At 39.8% G+C, this 23,996-nt stretch overlaps 1 protein-coding gene across 1 annotated transcript; it reads right to left on the reverse strand.

Moving 5' to 3' along the window:
- Nucleotides 1–1,191: 1,191 nt before the first annotated feature.
- On the reverse strand, nucleotides 1,192–1,980 carry LOC133785237 (exopolygalacturonase clone GBGA483-like). Its single transcript, XM_062224487.1, has 2 exons — nucleotides 1,543–1,980; nucleotides 1,192–1,419 (listed from the first exon to the last, which is right to left on the reverse strand). The coding sequence occupies exons 1-2, from the start codon at nucleotides 1,978–1,980 to the stop codon at nucleotides 1,192–1,194; spliced, it is 666 nt and encodes a 221-aa protein (XP_062080471.1).
- Nucleotides 1,981–23,996: the final 22,016 nt, after the last annotated feature.

Here is a 23,996-nt window from a genome sequence, read left to right on the forward strand (position 1 = left end):
ATATAAGAAGATTAACACTTTTTAATGATCTTATAAACAAATTAAGTTAATATAGTGTTAACTGTAAAGATTTCACTCAGATGGTAAAAATAAAGAATAATAAATTAAATGATAGTTTATTTTATTTTATTACAAAAAATTAAGTGATAGTTTTACAGTTTATTTCAAACAAACTTAGTTTATTACATCTTGTTGCATGCATGCATTCAAAAATAGGTACTCGTGGAAAATTTGACTGTTTGAGTCTTGTTTTCGGCATCGTAAATTATTTAAAATTTATTTAAAATTTGTGAGATGTTCTAAATGACTACAATATATATTCTGATAATGTAAAATTAGAATTTATAACTATTCACATGCCAAAACTAATTTTTGTCAACACTGATGTTGGCAAAACAATGTCAACACCGTAGTCTTTCTATATATATTGATTTTAATTAAAATTTAAAATAAAGTAAAAAAAATTCAAAGAATAAAATTATATTTTTTTAAAAAAAAAAAAGACTATAGGCTATTAATTAAATCAATTACTATTTTTATTTTTGGAAAAAATAAATTTAATATTAATTACTAATGGACATTAAATAAACCAAACAATCTAGACCATCAAATTTTAATGGTTAAGTTAGAATAAAAATTAATGTAAAAATTGATATCTATAGAACCTTTCCCATATATCACTCTAGAAGATTGATTTTTTTTTCCTGTTTTGGTAGGATACTTATTCGTATAAAAAAAATACTATTCTCTATTGCATAATTCTTATTATTTTTTACTATTGAATTATATTTTACTTAATATATCATAATTTTTATATATGTTCATCCAACTTTTACTACTTTCAATCAAAGAGAGCATAGTGATCCATTTCCTTTCATTGCAAATTATATAGATAAATTCAGATCGAAAGTTCAAGAAAAGTATTGCTAGTAATCATTGTGCCCAATATTAAATTACACCAACAATGAGGTGGTGTTGGACACTGATATCCTTAGCAATTTTCTTAAAATAGCTTTGAACCCTCACAAAAAGTAAATAAAAAAAATTACATTTGTATTATTACTATTATTTTTGGCAAATGCAATTGTATTATTATTAAATATTATGAAACAAGGGCCGAGTAGGCACCTAAGACAAGTACATAACAGTTGCACTAATAATAGTGTAGTTGCCTTGTAAAGTATAATTAGTCTATAAGCAAGAGGGAGGTTCTTGAGAGCCTCTAGCGATTCCACGGGCATTAAAAGACGAAGAAGTAGCAGCTCCATCTTGTCTATTATAAATCAGATCTATGTCTGTTAAGTCGATATTTTGGCTAGGTTTACTAGGGCTGCAATTCAGATTTACTGCAACTTTGTTTTTGGAAGTGCCGAAAATATTTTTTAACTTTACGCCAGTTATTTGAACTTGGGACAAAGCCTGCCCGTGCAAGTTCACAAACAAAAACAACTTAATAATTATACTTAAAAAAAACATGTGTATGTTATGTGATTTTATGTTATAATTAGTATATGTGATCAATTTGTAGAGATACATACGTACCTGAGTACCTCCTGATGGACAATATTGCTGGTCAATAATAATGGGATTGACGACATCTTTCATGCTGATATTCTCAAAGGTGACATTATAAACAATACTTGGAGGAGAAGGAGCCCAAGTTTTGATCCTCACTCCATTGTCAGTACCAGTCAAGTTACAATTTTGTATGACCAAATTTTTAACATCAGCTTCATTAGCATATTTTCCAAGGCTTCCGATGCTGATTCCAAGGCCGGGACCACATGTCACGCCACTCACTTGAAGGTTCTCCGTCCCTAGATCGATTGAGACACAGTCGTCGCCGGTGGCTATCAAGGAGTTGAAGATCTTGGTGTTGGTGGATGAACCAATGTGGATTCCATTAGTGTTGGGGCTTGCGGTTGGAGCTGTTATTTGAATGTGTTCAATGGTTGTTCGAAGGCACCCGAAAACCTTCATGTTGAAGTTCTTGCTGTTGATTAATTTTATGTCGTGGATCCGTGAATCGTTCACAAAATCAAGCCCAATGGACTATATATACATTTAAAACATGTATAATAACAAGAGAAATTGTGTTAGAACTAGAAACACACATTTTTTACATATAAAATTATAAAATAATATGTTTATTAAGTGGTTGAAAAACACTTATGAGTGCTATGCATTTTGGAGAGAAATGTGGATGAACAACGATGCAGACCGTGTGACCTTCAGTCAAATTTTTATGCTAACCTTCAAATAGAAAATCAAGTATTTTTTTAATATATATATTTATATAATGAAAATTATTATATGGTATACTGTTTCTTCATATTTTAATTTAATAAGTATCATGAAGAAGTATTGCTAACTAACTAAGTGTCACCTCTATTATTATTATTATTATTATTATTATTATTATTATTATTATGGGACAAAATAAACCATGGTGTCATGTGACAAGTATAGCTAGTCGATATAAATTTCATAAAGAGATGAAGATCGTATAAGACTTACAATGGAAAGTTGCACGCAATGTGGGTTAGTTTTGCAATCATTGTAGGGCCAAGCAGTAGGTCCTTGGCCATCAAAAGAGCCTCCTCCACTAATCTCCAAGTTAATAATGTTTCTAAAACTAATCCAACTTTCAGTACTAGCCCAAGCTTTTTTATCAGTTGGAGCCTTAAGGTTACCATAAATGGAGAAAAGGGTTTGGCCCTTGCATGGTCCGTTGAACACCATAGAGCTCGCATAGTATGTCCCTTTTGGGATCAAAACCACTCCTCGTCCACTATATGAACAAGCTTGGTTCCATACATCAACAAAGGCCTCACAAAGATAAATATATATATTATATGCAATTATGAAGCTTTGTTCTAAGTTAATATATAACACTAAACATATTGAGCACAAGAAGAAGAAGAAGAAATTACCTTGCTGTTGTCAGTTTTTCCATCAGCAATAACACCAAAATTAATCACATTAAAAACTTTCTAATTGGATTGGACTTTGGTGATTACTACAAACAAAAGATTAAGAATGCAAAGTGACCAGGTAATATGGAAGCCATTTTATTTGGCTTTGAAAAATAATTAAAAAGGTTTTTCTCTCTTCTAAGTTATTTTGGTTAGCGTTAGCTACTGTGTTCTTATATATTATGGTTTTTTTGGGGACAAATATAGAATGTCATAAAACCACAAAATTTTCTCTTTTTGTTTTTTATTCAAAAAATCAATACGGTCTAATTAGCTTCTTTTAAGGGATTGAAAGGGTATCTAGTAATTTTAAATATATTGAGAAATGCTGGAGGCAATATTAGAATATAGCATTAATTAGAGATTTTAGGAGTGTGCGGAACTAGCATAATTCACAAAAATAGAATGTCATATATAAAACCAAGATTTTCTCTAATTTTAGTTTTTTTTTAAAATAATAAGAATTTGATCTAATTAGCTTATTTAAAGGAATTAAAAGGATATTCGGTAGTTTTTAATCTATTGACAATCGCAAGAGGTAATTAGAGTGAAGCATTTATTAGATATTTCTAAAGGTGTCCCAAAAATGGCGTAGTATATTTTCAAAACCTAATGCTAATTTACTTCTTACTTAGAGTTTCTAATTTTCTGTATTTCAAATAATAAAAAATCACAAATTCTTTTTTATCCTAATTTTTTAACAGTTTATTTATTTAAAAAGGGAATATAATATCACTTCGTTGGTTTAATTTATTTTTGAGTTCGTTTTCATAAATGTGTTTTTTCTTATGATATTTTTTTATCTTTTATATGTTCCTATTTTTATTTTTCAAAATTATAACTTTCATTTTCAAAAATGAGGTTATCATAATTATTTTTTCAATTCACAGGCAACCATTTTTTCAATTCCCCCAAACTCACCATATCTAAAAAATGACTACTGCTACTGCGAGGAACCCCCAAGTTCACCATAACTAGAAAATGGTTGCTGCTGCGACGAACCTCCAACCTCACCATACCTAAGATTAGGTTGCAGATGCTGCATTGATCCTCCTTGAAAGTCAGAAAAGTTAAAATAAAGTGGAGGAGACTGGGAAGAGCGTCCAAACATGTATTGATTTTGATACTGCAGAGGTTGTTGCGACGACATATATGACAGAGATTGTGGAGGAGGCTGGTACTATTGCTGTGGCGGTGTATGAAGGTCAAGATGAGCGATGTTACTCTGAGAAGACGTACCACCTTCAGATTGTGATGGCAAATACCTCTGCAGAAAGCTGTTAAACCATGGGTTATACAAATTACTAGGTTGTTGAGGTGTCACCATCTAAATCGTCTCACGCATTGCCTTCATCATTAGAGCCATAGTAGTCATATCTTCATGCAGCGTAAGAGCAGTATGTGCTTGAGACTGACTTTGATTTGTAAAGATGGAGGTTGACTTTCTCACTTTCCCTTTGAACCTATAACCCACTCCTCTTTGGTAGTCAGATCTCTCCCCGAGTACTTTACTTAGTATCTCGTATTGATTGACCGGGGATGAATCAACGCCAGATTCATTACCAGACCCCTCACTGTGATGTTGAGACTGACTATCAAGTTATGACCTCTCAAGCTCCACCACTATTTTTTCCTGTATAAAGAAAACATTATAAACAAAAAACTAAGATAATTTTTCGAATATGAGAACACAATAATATTCACTTACATAATCTTGTTGGGCTTCCTTGTTGACAAAAAATTTTGTCAATTTTTTCATACGAACATCCCTCCAATTACCAACAACATGCACATCTAGGTGCTCCTATACAAATGTAAACAAAGTGTTTTAGAATGTGTTATTTTGTAAAATTAAATCAAAATCTTCACTTACATATTTGGGAAGCTTAGATACCAATGATTTTGTGCCTTGCGTTGGTACATACTTCATTTGTTTTCTGTTTGCTTGGTTTTTTGCGGTGCGAGCCAAAAATCTTTCGCTCAAAAACAACTCACAAATATCCTTCCATCTCTCCTTAGTGCAATGGTCAGGTGGCTTAGAGAGAACATTCTCCCAATCTTCTGGTCCCGCGTAATGACTTTTGAAGTGTCTATATCTGATGGTCTTTCTCTCACGATATCTTTTGCCCATCTCCTTATGGACAGTTGCCAGAACTGACTCAGGTTTTGGATATTATAATGATATTGCTTTAAGAAAAAAAACATTTTAGATGACTTTGTAAATAGTGCGTATAAATAATATAGAGCATAAGATTTGTAATTTTTTACCCTCATCCAATCAAGCACTTGATCCTTAAACTGTTAAGGTAAATCAGCAAAATCAAAGTAGTGTCTCGGACACAACATTGTAACTTGAGTGTCAAACGTGCGAATAAAATCTTGGTCCCCCAACCCAACCACTTTGTTCATCACAAGAGCAAGCTCTAAATCCAATGGTTTACTGACTTTATTCCTTCATTCTTCAAGAGCATTATTACTAGTAAGGCCACAACCATTTCTTCTCGTCGGCGAGGCTTTAAAATTTTTTAACAATGACCAATATTAGTACTGTTGTTATATTTCTCTAACAATATATTTTCCTAAAATAAATTTGGTATAAAATATTTAACCTGACTCGCAAGATGACGATACCCTAGAAGGATCTGGCGGGTCTCAACCACCACCATCTCCGCCGTGATAGGTTGCTATATTAGCTAACATTATACTTCAGTTTAAAAATTATTAGTTAGTAATTAGTATCAAATTAAATTAGAGGTATACTTGTTAATATCACATTCAATTCGTAGACATAATAATTACAAAGAAAAACTTTATTATATTTCAATATATAGTTCTCTTACACAAATAGAAAAATTAAACAGAGTAATCACTTTCATTTCCATCAGTAATCAAAGACACATTTTCATCTTCACAATGCTCAACTAGCAATTCACCTTCTCCATCAACCCCAACATATGTAGTAGGTTGATCAGATTGCATAATCAAATCTCTGAGGTCCACAGTCAACACAAAATTTGATGAGCATGTTTCATATACAACACCAATAACATCATTAACCTCATCAGAATTGTCTTTAATGTCCCAAATTTGTCGATGATTCACATCTTCTACAAATTTCCAATCATGACCTCTAAGTAGATCATCGAGATAGAAAATTTGCTTAGCTTGGCTAGCAAGTATATACGGCAACATGCACAACTTCTTCAAGCGTATCGTCATAATTAAAACCTTTTGTTCTGCCAACAGACACTCCACTATTCTATGTGGTGTGCTTTTTATCTCGGTCATATTCAATAAATCGAACACCATTAACTATACAACCTTGGTAGTAGGTTGCCAAATGATCTGACCCAGATGCTAAAGATAGCAATTCATCACCATTTTCCAAAGACCCAAGCTTGTGCAAGTCATATATCTAAATACATAAAACTGTATTAGATTCCCAAAAAATATCATTAATAAAATGAAAGTTCAAAGTACTCTAATTGTACCTTCTTATGAAACCATAAACAAAAAAATTTCCTATGCAAACGATCATGTTCACCATCCGGGTATTTTTGTCTAATCTCTTGTAGGTGTTCGCTGTTAATTAGAATAGTGTTACGATTCTTGATAACAAAAAACTTAGAATATACACATGTTCTAATTTAAAAGGGAATAAACTTACTCTAAATAAGCCTCAATTTCAGGAGAATTCTCAAGTATGAACCACTCAACTATTTCATAAGTGTTATGATTGAGAGGCTTCAAAGGTCCCTTTGTCACTGGACGACATTGAGATTGGAAGACTGTAAGGTTTCGTGGGATATAAGTTGCATCTTCATTTCAATCAAGATAGTTAAATATTTTTTCAATGTCTTTGAAATACATTGAACAAAAGGTCAAAGCCTCATCTACAACATAGCCTTCAACGATCGATCCTTCAGGGTGAGCTTTATTTCCCACGTTGTTGACAGTAAGAACTCGTCAACTATGTTAGATCAAGCACTTTTGGTGTTGTAAAAGAAGTGAACTTAAGCTCACTAAACTTCAGGCAAGCTTCCTTATGATTTCAAGAACATAAAATGTAAATGCTGGAATTCTAGAGTGAAAAATGGAGAGAATGTGGAATATCTCTTTTCATTAGCAATGACTGGTTATAAAATTCTCCAAAACTCCCCCCCCCCCCCCTTCTCAGGTGAAGGGAGGTCATATTTATAGTAGAGCACTATTGGCTCACTATATATGGTGGTCCCTAGGGACACGACTCTGCATATGCAGTCTATAGATGGTAGTGGTGCCAGGACCGTGGTGGTCGGCTCTAGTACACGCCAAGGGTCTGCGAGAGCACCTCAACTTCAGTACCTGGGTGTACCTCTACCACCTGTTTAGTACGAATGTCAGAGGTTGGTTGAGAAGGCCCACATCAAGTACCTTACTCGTACGACCACTACTTGTCTGGCATGGATATGAGGGTCAGATACCTGGGGTCTTCAGATTCGTACCCCAGTACGTACTTCATACTCGTACGATCTCTTTGAGTTGTGTGTAGATTCTTAGCCTCATAGGGCGCCTATTCTTTTAACCTTTGAATGTTCCTCCACTGCTCATATAATTGCTCCATTGGCGGCACCTTTCATGGAGAGCAAGGAGTTGTGAGGCTGCGTGGTACGAGATGTCGTGTGGACGATTGGTGCGCGCGAGGCGCGAGACAAGGATGTAGCTACGTGGTGCGTGAAGCGCGCCTACTGGGCATGAGATGGGGATCCTGCAGGGTGCATCTGCTAGGCGCGCGAGGCGCGAGACAGGGGCCTCGTGTTGTGCATCTACTAGCCGTGCGAGGCGTGGGATGGGGCTCTCGCATGGTGCACCTGCTGGGCGTGCGAGGCGGGAGATGGGGGTGCAGCTACGTGGTGCGCGAGGCGCACCTACTGGGCACACGAGGCATACAAGGCGTGCCTGCTGGGCACATGAGGCCTACGACGGAAGTCTCGCGTGGTGCACCTGCTGGGCACACGAGGCGCAAGATGGGGGTCTCGTGTGGTGCACCTATTGGGTGTGTGAGGCGCAGGACGGGGGTGCAGCCACTTGGTGTGCCAGGCATGAGATGGGGCGTCACGTGGCTAATGGGGCTTCACCTGGCAAGGCTACCCAACACACGTCTAGGGGTGTAGGCACATGTACGTATTTGGGCCTTCACGGTACCTTAGCACAAGATGTGGGTCTTTAACCGGTATGGAATTTTTAGCATCCACACTTGTAATTCTTCAATTTTTTCATGTACCTTTCAAAAGGATACATCCACCTCATAAATACTGGGCCTCCCAATATAGCTTCTTCTAGAAAATGTTAGACCAAATGAATCATTATGTCAAAAAAATCTGGAGGAAAAATCAACTCCATCTTGCACAATATCTGAATGAGGTCATTTTGTGCTTCGTCCATATCTTTAACATTTAAAGTCCTCGAACATATTTGCCTGAAGAAATTTCACAATTCTGTAACGGTGGTCGATATAGATTTTGGGTGAAACTTGCAAATACCAAGAGAAATAAATCATTACATTATCACATTACAATCGTGTGACTTCAACCCAAGAATATTTGTATCATTCTCGGACACTTTCTTCTTCAAATTTGAACAAAAGCCATTCGGAAATCTAACTCATTTTATAAACTGACAAAACTGTTGCCTCTGTGCCGGAGTTAACACGCAAGGAGTGTGTGACTTCATCAACTTCCCGCTCTCATCTTCATAAATCCACAATGATTCCCTCACACCCATATTTTTCAATCATGTCTTGCATTAGTGGTGTCCTTAGATTTATCATTGTCTAAGATGGTGCCAAGGAGACTATAACACACATTCTTCTTAGCATGCATGACATCTATATTGTGTTTTAATTTGTTTGTACACCAATACTCAAGCTTGTAGAAGATGATTTTTTTCCTCCAATTACCTTCATCTACACTTCTTTTACGTTTCACACCCCCAAACTGGACGTGTTATTCCTGGAACTTGCGAAGCAAGCGCATTAACTTGTTCTAGTATATCCTCACAAGTAAACCATCTTGGAGGACATCTTGTCTCAACTTCTCCATCGAACTCAGTGTCTCTTCTCATTCGATGAATACTTGGAAAGAATCTTCTGTGACCAACATAAGATGTCTTACCGATCACTCGGATGGAATTTGTCTCTTCGTTACATGTAGGACAAGCTTTGTGTCCCTGACCACTCCATCCAGACAAACTGCTGTGGGCTGGAAAATTGTTCACTGTCCCCAAAGGGCTGCCTGCATCTTGAACAATGTGTTGGACGTACTATCTCTTGTAACAACTCCGTTAACCCACAGTTCCTTCAACTCACCCACCACTAGTCTTAGAAATACATCCATGTCCTTACCTGGTGATTTTGGCCAAGGAATAAGGAGGGTCAACATGAAATAATTGTCTTTCATACACAACCAAGGTGGCAGATTATAGTTTGCCAACACCACATGCAACATGCTGTATGCGAGGTTCATATTGCCAAATGGATTAAATCCATCGGCAGCTAAGCTCAAACTAACATTTATGGGATCCTTTGAAAAATCAAGATGCTTGACATCAAAGTCCTTCCATGCAGAGCTATCCACCGGGTGTCGCATCACCCCATCATCTTTTGATGTCCCAGTGTGATGCCATATCATGTGTTTTGCTATATTCCTTAAACTATATAATCTTTTCAACCGATGTGTCAACAGAAAGTAACGCATCACCTTGTGTGGCATTTTTTTCCTTTCGTCATTTCGAAAGTAATCCATCTACTACTTCAACATACTGGGCATGTCTCTTTATATGCATGCTCATTGTAAAAAAAGAAGCAATCATACTGACAAACATGAATGGATTCATATCCCAACCCTAATTTTTTCAATCTCTTTTTCACCTCGTAGTACGATGATGGAATTTTTTTTTCCTTCGGAAAGGCAAGCTTTAAGAACTTCAGCAATTCATCAAATATGTTGTTAGACACCTTCACTCTAACTTTTAGATGCAATAACTTTACTAAAATGTTGAGGGATGAAATCCAATCACAGCTAGGATACAACTCCACTTCAATCTCCTCAAATAACTCGTCATAATACTGACTCCTACTGGGATCCATTTCTACTTCCTCAGTTATCAGTAAAAGGAAGTGTTGACATAGTTTTTCGCCAACAGTAGATTAAGAAATCTAATAGAGATATTAGTGCTAAATTGTTAACTGTAACGAAATAATTAGAACCCTCTTGTACCTTCAGAGGTTAAAATCAACTTAGTCCATGAGACAGTATTATTGCTTTTCTCTCACAATTTCTGCAGACTTTTAGTAATACAAATAGGCAATCCCCTTCTTTGTCCATTATCCCTTATATTTATAGGGGAATTTCCTGGACAGGTTTGGGTAACCACATGAATAAAAAAGGTATATATTTAATATAGATTATTCCCATTCTCACTGGGATATGATTTGATAACAGAATATAATATACTCCTGCTATCTCGAATAATAAATAAAATATATGTAATCCAGTCTAGGCATTAATGAGCGTATAATCATGCCTGCCCACTACTCGAGTATTGGACACGTGGCTGTCTGTAATTGGCATCTGTTCAGGTTTCAAGGACTGTGACAACTGTTCTGTCAACTTTTCGCCGTCGTATGCTTCATCTAATATTGGCCTTTGGATCTTCGAGCTAACCCAATCAGATGGCCTGAATTAATTCCCGTAGTTTACGTATAAATAGGGTGATCAGACATGAACCCTCACCATATTTGCATTCAAAAAGTTTCATTATCAGAAACAAAATTTCCCTTTTTCTTCTCCAACTTCTCCCAAAAAATCTTCATCACCTTTCAGATCCTCAGAAGCTTTCAGGGAGTTTTCAGTGGACGTATCGACACTTTCTTTGGACCGATCATATAAACTGTAAGTAGTTCCTCCCATGTTTTTAAACTTTCAATTCTTTGCTTTCCAGTGAGTTCATTTATTTTTCACTATGAGAAATGTCCTTTGCTCAATGTCATTTAGGCTACGTCTGAGTATAAATAGAAAATAGGGTTTGGTTTAGGCTAAATGAACGATGCTCGACTTATTTAGAAATAAGGTTTTCATATAACTGGGTAAATTTTCTAGGTTTTACAAACAAAATTCAACTGGTAAATTAATTTGAATACCTATTTGGGGTGTAGAAGCCGTAGAGGTTTTAGGTTTAGTCCTGGGTAGCTTAAAGATTATGATTCCTAAAGCGGTTTTGCATTAAACCGCTTTCGAAATAAAAGTAGTGGGTCTGACGAGTCTGACAGACAAATCCCGAAGTATCAGAGAATTGTAAAAAATCAAAGCGCGTGGCATAGGACACAACTTAGCTCGTAGAAAGTTTCAGTTCCCAAAAGTAAACCACTTAAACCCTCAAATTTTGGTACCTCCACAACAGTAGCTAGTAATCATCTTAGATCTCCACTAATAGGCCGCTTTGTCATCAGGCAATCTAAATCATGCCCCCCACAAAGAAAAACATTGTGAGCTCCTCTGCTTAGAGCAAAGACAAGGGAAAGCAGGTCGCCTCTGACTCTCCCATCCCACATTTCAGCCCTATGGTGGAGAGGGAAATCTTGATCGACCCCAATGCATTCTTCGAGGTAGAGCATATAGTCTCTCGGATCACGACTCAGGGGAAAGTTAACAAGATCCTATTGAGTCATGAGATTGGGATGGAAGCTGATGGCCTCCATGCTAGACCTCCGTTAGAAGGAGAGTGGATGTAACGACCCAATTTGCTAATAAGGCTTAAGGGCCTTGATTAGTGTGTCGGGAGGGCATAATTGTATTATATGTGATTTAATGATTTTAAAGCATGTTATATGACTACTTGAACATTTGTGATGCATGACTATGTGTATTAGTATGCATGTAGGCCCTGATTAGGTTAGAAGGGCATAACCGTAATTTTGGCCCGTTGAGGACATAACTGTATATATATGTGATAAATTGTTGAGACCACATTATTATGTGGATATATTTGTAATCTGTGATTCGAGACGATCCCAGTGAGCAGTTTAGCGAAAAAGTCACAGCGGGGATTTATACCCGGCTCGGGGCGAGCCTGGGGGTATTTCTGGGAATATAGAGAGTACATTGGGGTCAATTTTGACATTGAGGAATATAATTGGTTATTATTTAGGTATCGGGAAGTAAGTGGTAAAAATCAAAGACACTCGAGGAATTAGCGGGAATTGGGTGAAATGACCAAAATGCCCCTAGGTGGATTAAAAGGCTTAGGAATTAAGGGAGGGTATTGTGGTCATTTGGCTTATAAAGGATAAATTTTATTAGGCTTTATACTTAGTGGATTGTGTAGAAAGGACTGGAATTCTGAAGGAAAGAAAGGAAACAAAAGAAAGAAGAGAAGGAAAAAGGGAATTAGGAGTCTACCTTTCTCTCTCTCGGTTGAAGGACTTCTCTCCATTTCTTGATGGAGTTTGGAGCTAAAACTTAGAGGGAGTCTAGGTAGGAGCTTGAGTTTAGGATCCCGGTTCTGGTTTGAGGAATTGGCAGAGCAATCCATCCATTTTAGGTAAGACTTTGAGGTTAATATTCAGTTCTTTGTATTGGTGTTGAGCTGGTTTTTCTAAGCAAAGTTCTGTGGGAATTCAAGGGAGTTGAGGCTGAAGATTTGAGGAGGAGAAGGCTAAGGAATAGTGGGAGACAACCTAGGCTAAACTCATCCAACAAAGGTAAGGAATTCAAGTTTAAGTCCTCTGGTTTCAGTTGCTGTTTAATTGAGTTTCTAAGCTTTAGGTCCAGCCATGGTGAATTTTGTGATTTGGAGTGCATGTGCTTGAGTTTTTTGTGGTTGAGATGTTTAGGATGAGTGGAGGATGTTGATAAGCTTGTTTTTGTGTTTGGTTGAAGTTTGGAAGAGTTTTGGTAAGGTTTGGCTCGGGAAAAATCGAAGATGAGAAATACAGGGTTTGATGAACTGTGATTAGCGCTACAGTGCTAGCCATTGGGCACCGTAGCGCTAGGCCATGTTGTCTGGGGCGTTTTTGGCCCTGCTTGTAGCGCTATAGCACCCTCCAAAGAGCGATGTAGCACTACTCTATTTCCAGAAAAGGGTTTTTGGGTTATTTTCAAGGATTGTTTCCCGGGGATTCGGGGTTTGATTCCACCACCCTGTTTGGTGGAATTAGGGCTTCCCGAGGGCTCGGGATTGGACTCAAGGTTAGGTTATGGACTTGAGGTTTGGTGATGATTCTGATATATGGTTGTGACTAGATGTAAGCTTGGGCTCAAGAGGGATCGTGCTCGAGGATTAAATCGAACAAAGCTAGCAAATCTAAAGGTAAGAAAACTGCACCCGGTTATATGTTTGTGATGGGACTAAGAGCTCCCTGTATTTGTATGATGTCATAGATGGTATTATTCCAAGGGACATGTGTTAAACATCCTAAGGGTGTCGTAAAAATACTTACGCACAGGGCGCGGCTGGGCCACTGGTAGCCGAGGATAGCTTAATAATCACTGAGCTTAGTTTAAGCGAGCCGGAGTCAGTGGGATAAACAGAGGGTGCGGCCTAAGGGCGTTAACCCTGGTTATCATGTGTGGATTGATTGTTGATATGGAATGATATAATTGGTATGATGAATACTTGATTAACATGAATGCTTAAACTGTTGAGTACATGCTTATGCGATATGAGTGATCTGATTGTATGTTGAATGATTATGCTCTGTTATTGTGTTTTCTTGCTGGGCCTTGGCTCATGGGTGCTACGTGGTGCAGGTAAAGGCAAAGGCAAGTTGGACCAACCTTGAGGTGGAGAGCTGTGGGGCTGAATGTACATAGTCAGCTGTTCGGCCGCCACGGCCGAGGAGTGGAACAGGACGAAAAATGCTTAACCGTCTATTTTGCCTTAGAATGGCTAATCATTGTATCTAGATCTTGAATCTTTTGTAAACAGTCTTTAACTTATTACTTTTGGGATCCCATGAAAATAAAAACTGTTTATTTATGAGAAGTGCAGTTTTTGAGACCAAAATCTTTTAACCCTAGTTCAACTATGGTTTTGGTAACACGTTTTGACTAAATGACTTGATTAGAGAGTCTTGCACCATTATAAACACACACTGTAACGGTCTTGGCTATCCAGGGTGTTACAGTGGAGCTATGCCCCTCTCCAAGACAACTACAGATCTTGGAGTGATGAGCACCTGAAGGCAGGTGCCTTCCTCCCCTTGGACCAGTATTTTGTAGACTTCCTAAACTACGTCAAATTGGCTCCATTCTAACTCATATAGACTTTTGACGATATTAAAGTATTTGTTTCTAAGGCACGAGTGGGAGGTCCCCACTCCGGCAGACATTATGTACTTCTTTTGCCTCAAGGCCAGTCCCGATTAGAATGTGCGAGGTGACGGTTTCTACTACCTCACTCGTTTTCCCAACTCAGCCTCTGTCATCGACCTCCCCAGCCTCCCAAATGACTACAAAGACTTGTTCTTTATGTCGAATGGGTTCAAGAACTGCGATCATCGATACTTCAACCGCCCTCGTAAGTCCTCCATCTTTATGAATTCTGCATGTGAACTTTCTTATCGCTTTCACACTCTTTTATTTTTGTTCAAGTATTCTGACTGAGTTCATTCTTTGTATAGCTATATTCGCAAGGACAGAGCGGTTTGTGACCCTTGGGGGTCAATATGAGACTTTGTCTAGTCTTCCTTCGAGGGAGAAAGACTAACGTCAGGTTATGAATGATGCCACCATGGTGGCCTGCAACCTCATCAGCAAGGTCCAGACACTGGCTCTCAGGACCCGAGTTCCTCTTCTTGTCATCCTCGAGCTCCCCCCTCCTCAAGAAACCTTACCAGCCCATGAAGACATCGAAGAGGAGGATGATGTGGCACCGCTGGTGCGCAAACAGCGAGCTCCTGAGGATAATCAGGGGCTTGATCCAGAACGAGCTGCATCCGGGGCAACAGCCGGCCCCTCCGGCCAAGGTAACCCATACCCATATAGAGAGTTAAATCAGGATGCTTCCAATTATAGACTAATTCGATTCAACCCTAACCATCTCGTTCTTCGTCATCATACCAACCCGAACCTAAACACAACCCTCCTCCAATGTGTGGACATTTTGGTGGTATACTATGACCATAACTACCCCAAAGGTACCATCATGGTTGACAACAGTCTCAATTTTAGGTCCACTATTTTTAAAGAGTATGAGTCAAACCGTAGGACCTGGCCTTCCCTGTGTCAGGATGCATACACCTCTGGTTTTACACAATACGCAGATGAGTCCAGCCCCGAGGAAGGACTTGAACCCTTTAGGACCCAGGAGGTCATAATTTTAGAATCTCCCCCACCTCTGTTAATCCAAAAGTTAGAGGTCATGCCTAGCCTGGTCAATAACCCTGAGCTGATCGTAGTAAATTCCTCCCCTAGCTCAGAGGGTAGGGTTCTTTCTCTTGTTCTTGTGTTTATGTTACTTTCAATAATTATTTCTTAACTATTTTTCAGGTGAAGAGATGGAGCTGCCAGAGGCCCCGGGCTTGAGGGGTGCTTTTAAGACCGGTGGGACCAGAGTTGGTGCTGTGGTGAATTGGGCAAGAGTGACAATGAAATCAGCTCTGAAGACTAAGGGTACCACCGAGTCTCCAGGAAAAGACAAATATGCCAGCTCCACCAAGGAGCAGTCACAAAAGAAACTCCCCTTAGATCTAGTAACAATAGTCACAGTTCACCAAGCTTCTCCTCATTTTCCTCGACACATACCTCCCTCAAATCCTCAAGTGATTTAAGGCGAGGCTCCCACCATCCAGATCTCGGTCAAACCACTTGACCTAGACAAGATCCCCGAAGCATTTCAGAGTACTATATACAAAATGGCCAGCCATATGGGTGGCCATGCCTACAAAGCCTACACCAGAAACTTAGTGGCTATAGTGTAGCGTACTCCTGAGGATGTCCTCGAATCTGCTATGGGGATGAACTTCACCGTGAGTCTTTCTCTCTCTTTTTTTTCGTACTTTTTTTATAAACTATTCTATACTTGCCTCCTTCTTTTGTAATCTGTCCTAGCTCAAATTCGAGGAATTGCTCGGGTTAAAGCCAGGGATGAGGAGCTCCGAGAAGCCCTGAGCGCGGCTCAAGAGGCCAAAAAGACCATGAAAGTCGCCCCTGTATCCTCTCAAGAGGGTGAGTTGTCTGCAAAAGCTGCCCTGTCTGCCTCCCATAATCAGGTTATGGAGGGAAGTCGTCGCATGGACCAGCTTCAAGCTGAAAATGAAGAACTCAAGAAGAAGGTGAACGAGGTCGAGGCCAAGGCCAAGGAGGAAGTTGTAGAGTCATCGACTCAAATGGAGGAGATGTTTTACCATTGCTGGGTTTTCAACCAAGACGGGAACTTCTCCTTTACGTAGCCCAATCTGTGGGAACCATATCTTGCCAGGTTCAAGATTTAGTTATCACAGGAACCCTCGGAGACCGCCGAAGCCTCTGATGTTGTTGAGGGGGATGGCGAGGAGGTGACTTCTCTGGAGCGATCTGACAAACCTCATTGACTTGTTATATTTTTTTTCTTAAGCTTCTGTAATTAAGTTACTTGGGGCCAAAAACAATTGCCTTTAGGCTCAAATCAAGGTTTTTTCTCCTCAAGATGACAATATATTTTTGAATATATATCTAAATTTTGGTTTATTTGTATTTCCCTTAGTCCATTGTTTTCTCATGCTTATGAATCCTTAGATTCTTGTACATTCAAAATCTTAGGGGATAACTTTAGATCAGGATAGATTTTATCGATATCTTAGTTGTATCCAAGATTTTGCTCGCTTAATTGCGTCATACCTGTTAAGAATCAAGCCGCGGACTTGGTCGTATCCAGGAGTTTTAATAAGCTTAGTAGCTTTATACCTTGTTAGAAATCAGGCCTCGGACCTGGTTATATCTAGGGGTTTTAATAAGCTTAGAGATTTCTCAAACTTAGTTCATGTTCGGTCTTTTGAAAATTCGAGTTTTAAAAAGCCATTGAATAATCAATTTTTCCAAACTCTATGTTTTAATCTTTATCCGAATAAGCAGAACTCTCTTAAAAGCTCTCTCCAGTTATGTGCCCCCCTAGCAACCAGAACGTAAAAATGTTCTTGGTTGCTTTTACAAAGTGAGTAATAACAAAACAATAAAATTGGTTACTTAATAATCCAACTATTATTAAACTGAAATGGCTTTTATAAAAAAGCCTTAAATAAAAAGTAATTCTGAAAACATTAAAGACAACAAAACTATTGATAATACTTTTTTATGTGTAGGGCATTCCTGGTCCGTGGGACTATTTCTCCACTTAACCGGGCTAGCTTGAATGTTCTTTCACGCAGGACCTCCACGATCTGATATGGTCCTTCCCAGTTCAACCCTAACACACTGTCTTTGGGATCTTTACTTGCTAAAAAGACCCTTCGGAGAACCAGATCGCCTAATCCGAGTCAGCGTCCCTTAACCTTTGAATTGAAATAACGAGTAATTTTCTGTTGATACTGGGCGAGTTGCAATTATGATGCTTCTCATTTTTCTTCGATTAGATCAAGGGATGCACTAAGTAGCTCATGGTTATCTTCTTGATCAAAGGTTTTTTTTTGTGGGTTGTCACCATCACCTCAATTGGGAGCATAACCTTGCTTCCAAAGGTCAAGGAAAAAGGGGTATGTCCCGTGGAGGTTTGATGTGAGGTTCGGTAGGCCCAGAGTACTTGCAGGAGCTTCTCGGGCCATAATCCATTGGCCTCATCTAATCATTTCTTTAAGGTCGCCTTCAAGGTTTTATTTACGACCTCGATCTGGCCATTGGCTTGTGGGTATGCTACCGACAAGAATTTCTTGGTTATTCCATATTTTTCATAAAATTTTGTGAAGAGATCACTATCGAACTGAGTTCCGTTGTCTAGCACAATCTTTCTCAGGAGTCCAAATTGACATATGATATTCTTCAAAACAAAGTCCAGGACTCTCTTCAAGGTGACGGTTGCCAAAGGTTCAGCCTCTACCTAATTCATGAAATAATCAATGGCGACTACTACATACCAAACTCCTCCTTTTCCTGTTGGTAGAGAACCAATTAATTCAATTCCCAATGCTGCAAACATCCAAGGGGATGAGATTATGGTTAGCTCGACGGGCGCAGCTTGGGCAACTATGGTGAAGCATTGGCATTTGTCACACTTCTGCACATATGAGATCGAGTCCTTTGTCAGAGTGGGCCAAAAATATCCATGTCTCAATATCTTTAGAGATAACTTTTCCCCCCCAAAGTGGTCCCCACAGAAGCCTTCGTGTATTTCTTGAAAAATAGTATGTGCTTCCCCGGTCAGAACACATCGCAGGAGGGGCAGCGAATGCCCTCGTCTATATAGGACTCCTTCAACCATAACATACTGCAGAGCTTGGTACAGTAGCTTTCTCGTGTCCTTTCGATCGTCAGGTAGCTTTTTGGTTGTGAGGTACTCCACTATGGGGGTCATGTAGTATGGGATTCATCAAGTATCTCTCATGTAATACCCATATCCATCGGAACACAGATCTGATCCTTGTACTGTAGTAAACCAGTCTCTGAAATGGAATAATCCTTAGCCACTCCAGCTAGGACATTCCCTCTAACGTCCTGTAACTGTGTGTCATCCATCTAACCCTCCCCTATCCTCTCTAGAAGGGTCGACTGTAAGGTAATATTGGCCAACCGGCCCATAACTAGCTCTATCCTCACTCTAGCCATCTCATTTGCCAACTCCTTTGATATTTGTTTAGAGCTAAATAACAGTCTCGGGCCCTTCTGGCTCAACGTATTTGCCACTACATTGGCTTTCCCTGGGTGGTAAAGGATATTTCAATCATAGTCCTTCACCAACTCCAGCCAACGTCTCTGTCTCATATTCAAGTCCTTCTGGGTGAAGAAATAGTTCAAGTTATTGTGATTGGTATATATCTCACACTTCTCTCCATAAAATTAATGTCGCTAAACTTCCAATGCGAATACCACCGCTGGCAACTCCAGATCACGGGTAGGGTACCGCTGCTCATAATCCCTCAACTGCCTTGATGCATAGGTAATATCCTTCTCATTTTGCATCAACACGCATCCCAACCCCAACCTCAATGCGTCACAGTACACTACAAACTTTCCTCCTTCCAAAGGAAGATTCAACACAGGAGCAGTAATCAGTCGTCGCTTCAGTTCCTGGAAGCTATTTTCACACTTGTCTGACCAGGTGAACTTCTGATTCTTCCCTGTCAATTCTATCATCGGTGTGGCAATCTTCGAAAATCCTTCCACGAACTGTCTATAATATCCCGCAAACCAAAGGAAACTCCTAACCTCTAAAGCGTTCCTTGGCCTCGGCGAATCCCTAACTGCCTCTACCTTAGCTAGGTCCACCTTATTCCCATCTCCGCCAACAATATGTCCAAGGAATGTCACTTATGGCTGCCCGAACTCACACTTATTAAACTTAGCATACAACTGATGCTCTCTCAGTCTCTGTAATACCTGTGGTAGATGCTGCTCATGATCTGCCTCGGAACTGGAGTAAATCAAGATGTCGTCGATGAAGACAATCACAAACTGATCCAAGAAGTCCTTGAACACCCTGTTCATCAAATCCATAAACGTTGCTGGGGTATTGGTCAAACCAAATGATGTGACCAAGAACTCATAATACCCATACCTCATACGGAAGGCCGTCTTCAGAATATTCTTGTCCTTGATCCTCAGCTGGTGATAACCAGATCGAAGATCAATCTTCGAGAATACCGTCTTTCCCTACAACTGATTGAATAGTTCATCGATCCTTGGTAAAGGATACTTGTTCTTAATAGTCAATTTGTTCAACTCCCTGTAGTCTATACATATTCTCAGAGTCCCATCCTTCCTTTTCACAAATAGAACCAGAGCACCCCATGGGGAGAAGCTAGGTCTGATTAACCCCAAATCTAAAAGCTCTTGCAATTGTATCTTCAACTCCTTCAATGCTGCCAGAGCCATTCTATATGGTGCCCTCGACACTTGCTCTGAACTCAGCGCTAACTCAATGACGAACTAAATCTTCCTGTGCAGCAAAAGTCCTGGTAAATCCTCAAGAAACACATCCAACAACTCACGTACCAATCTGGTCTCTCCCGGCCCTACTGGCATAACTCTAGTGGTATCCACCACACTAGCTAGAAAACCTATACAACCTCCTTGTAATAGGTCCCTAGACCTAATTGCTGATATCATGGGAATGCGGGGTCCATGGACAACACCCACGAAAAAAAAGGAGTCCTCACCCTCAGGCTCAAAGGTCACCATCTTCTTCCTGCAATCTAAGTAGCCTCATATCTGACTTACCAATCCATTCCTAAAATCATATCAAAATCATCCATACTTAACTCAATCAAATATATCGACAATTCCCTACTATCTACCATCAGGTGGAGTGCCCTAATCCATCTCCTAGAAACTACCAGCACCCCTGTAGGCAGTATGGTCCCAAACCCCGCGGTATAGTACTCACTAGGTCTAAACAATCTATCAATCACTTTACTAGAAACAAATGAATGTGTAGCACGAGAGTCAATTAGTACAGTATATGAAGAGCCAGCGCTAGAAAGTTGACCTGTCACTACTGAGGGACTAGCCTCGTCCTCTGCCTAGGTCAAGGTGAACACTTGAGCTAGAGTGAAGCTGTAACGCCCTAAACTCTAGGGACCATTACGGTGTGCCTTGGAAACAGTGCTAAACTTGCAAATCGAGTCATTTGGCCAAAATTGTGTAACTAAGTATGATTAGCGGTTTAGGGATTAAAGTTTTTGGTTAAGATATAACATTTCATTATATACATTGGGATCCCAAAAATATAATTTAGAGATCTATTACAAGAAAATATTAACAACCAGCCGATCTAGGCGGCAAAACAGGGTTTAACCCTAGTTCCCCTTCAAACCTCGGCCGTGGTGGTCAAGCAGCTGCATATGTACATACCATCACCTAAGCTCTCCAAATCAAGGATGATCCAACTTTATTTTGCCTTTACCTGCACCACACATCACCCGTGAGCCGAAGCCCAGCAAGAAAACTCAATCTGCTCATGAACAGTTATAACATGTCATGAAATCATAAGGCACACGCCTAACAAATATAACACTATTCAAGCAGGAAAATGAGTTCACGTAATGTTGAGTATAACACATCAACCCATAATCATAATAATCATCCAGGGCTTTTAGTCCAAAATAGAAGAGTGATAGTTGTAATAGTCACTGAGGTGGGTTTAATCCCAATAGCCATGTGAAAATAGGGTCACCGGGGCTTTATAGATAAGTGAACCTTTCACTAGCTTAAGCAGGATAGGTGCATGAGGACTAGTCACCAACATAACCTTCCTCGTGACCATAGAGTCATAACCATGGAGTACTGCTCCCTAGCCGTGTGACAAGCTGTCACCTAGGCCTTTGGCCTTGGCTCTGAGTAACTAGCTTAGAATAGTCAAGCGCTTATAAGATTCATCGACCTTAGGGTCGGTCCAGCATTAATGCCTTAGGGTCATTCAACCCTGATATCGATTACATCTAATCTTTTAATCGGCCCTGCGTTCATGACGCTATGCCATTCTTGGCCCTTAGGTCTGTGATACTCGACCAATGCCAACCCTGACTAGTCAGTGCGATACACAAGTAAGCAATGCTACCAAACATATATCATATGTCAAATATCCGAATACAGGGCATTTAGCATGCTTACCCAAAAATTACTAGCATAATTAGGACCATGCATAAACACAGAGGCTCAAGCTCTGAACAATCTCATATTCAATATTCATAGCATGCCCTAATCACATGTTTCTCATGCAACACATGCATCACTTTTAATTACTTGACATGCCTCAACAATAACCATGCATGTCACATTTAAACATCCAACATGCATCAAGAATAACCTTGCATGTCATATATACAAAGGCTGCAGTTTTCTTACCTTTGGTCCAAGCACAGGTTACCAATAAACGAGCCACAAGCGCGATCCCGATTCCAAGCCTCTAATGATAACCTAGTCACAACCACAAATGGTGATCCAATGAGTTCAAGTTCTAAAACCAATCCCGGAACCAAAACCTAGCCTCCAAGACATCAAACCCCACTAATCTAGGTAGTAGGAATGATCCTGAGGCCTAAAACCAAGTTCCCAAGGTCAAAACACCCAAACGGGCTCAACACCCTGCCTGAGTCGCGGCCCCCAGCCACATCAGGAGCAAGGGCTGCGACGCCCCTCACACAGGGCCGCGGCGCCCAGCAAGGCCAAAGTGCCTCCTCCTACTTCTTCGAACTGGGGCCGCGACGCCCAAGAACAGGGTCGCGACCCCCCACCCAGAACAAGCCATAACCCCGATTTTAACCTTTTAGAACCTCCCAAAAACATACCTAAACACCTCCAAATCCAAAAATCAAAGTTCCCAAACATCCCCATGATCCAAAACCCATAAAACTCAAGCTTCAAATCTAACAAAAACTCATCAAAAAACAAAGTCCAATTCAAGTTTAAAATCTTAAAACTTGAATTACCTCCAATTGAGTTGTTTCCAACTAAATCCTTCGGCTAATAAGCTTCTAATCTTCCCTAGGATCGTTATGCCTCGATCCTCGCTTGAATCCGATTCCTAGAACTCAAGTTATCTTCGAAAATACGATCAAGAGACGAAAATGGAACTTTGAGGGAGAGAGAACGTACATAACGTTCTTTTATTCTTTTAAAGGGTTACTTCAAGCTTAAGTAGCCTCAACCAAAACCTAACGCTCGAGGTCCCGAAAACCCTCCCGGGGACAAAATAGACAAAACCTCCAAAATTGCCCCCTGATCTTACTAACTCCCAATTTATCACCAAATATTAATTCCCATTACCCAATAACCCAGTAATGCTCTAAATACCCCATTGACTCACTCCGAGTCAAGAATAAATCTCGTTGTGACTTTCCCATTAGCTTACCTCCTAGGATCATCTTGTGCTGAGTAACCCTAGCATAACCAAAAAATAATAAAGCCTCCATATACAAGGTCCAGCATTAATGCCTTAGGGTCATTCAACCCTGATATGGATTACATCTAATCTTTTAATCGGCCCTGCGTTCATGACGCTATGCCATTCTTGGCCCTTAGGTCTGTGATACTCGACCAATGCCAACCCTGACTAGTCAGTGACATACACAAGTAAGCAATGCTACCAAACATATATCATATGTCAAATATCCCAATACAGGGCATTCAGCATACTTACCCAACAATTACTAGCATAATTAGGACCATGCATAAACACAGAGGCTCAAGCTCTGAAAAATCTCATATTCAATATTAATAGCATGCCCTAATCACATGTTTCCCATGCAACACATGCATCACATTTAATTACTTGACATGCCTCAACAATAACCATGCATGTCACATTTAAACATCCAACATGCATCAAGAATAACCATGCATGTCATATATACATAGGGTGCAGTTTCTTACCTTTGGTCCAAGCACAGGTTACCAATAAATGAGCCACAAGCGCGATCCCGATTCCAAGCCTCTAATGATAACCTAGTCACAACCACAAATGGTGATCCAATGAGTTCAAGTTCTAAAACCAATCCCAGAACCAAAACCTAGCTTCCAAGACATCAAACCCCACTAATCCGGGTAGTAGGAATGATCCCGAGGCCTAAAACCAAGTTCCCGAGGTCAAAACACCCAAACGGGCTCAACACCCGGCCTAAGCCGTAGCCCTAACACCTTGAGCCGCGGCCCCCAACCACATCAAGCCAAGGGCTGCGGCGCCCCTCACACAGTACCGCAGCGCCCAGCAAGGCCAAAGTACCTCCTCCTGCTTCTTCGAACTAGGGTCGCGGCCCCCCACCCAGAACCAATCATAACCCCATTTTTAACCTTTTAGTACCTCCCAAAAATATACCTAAACACCTCCAAATCCAAAAATCAAAGTTCCCAAACATCC

Source organism: Humulus lupulus, chromosome 6 (genome assembly GCF_963169125.1).
Source record: "Humulus lupulus chromosome 6, drHumLupu1.1, whole genome shotgun sequence".
Lineage (NCBI taxonomy): Eukaryota > Viridiplantae > Streptophyta > Magnoliopsida > Rosales > Cannabaceae > Humulus > Humulus lupulus.

Bases quoted from the DNA above. Each gene is read 5' to 3' on its own strand.
- LOC133785237 (XM_062224487.1), bottom strand. From the start codon at position 1,980: ATGAAGGTTTTCGGGTGCCTTCGAACAACCATTGAACACATTCAAATA. The intron at 1,420-1,542 runs GTACGTATGTAT...TTGCACGGGCAG, and splicing joins GTCCATCAGGAGGTACTCAG to GCTTTGTCCCAAGTTCAAAT.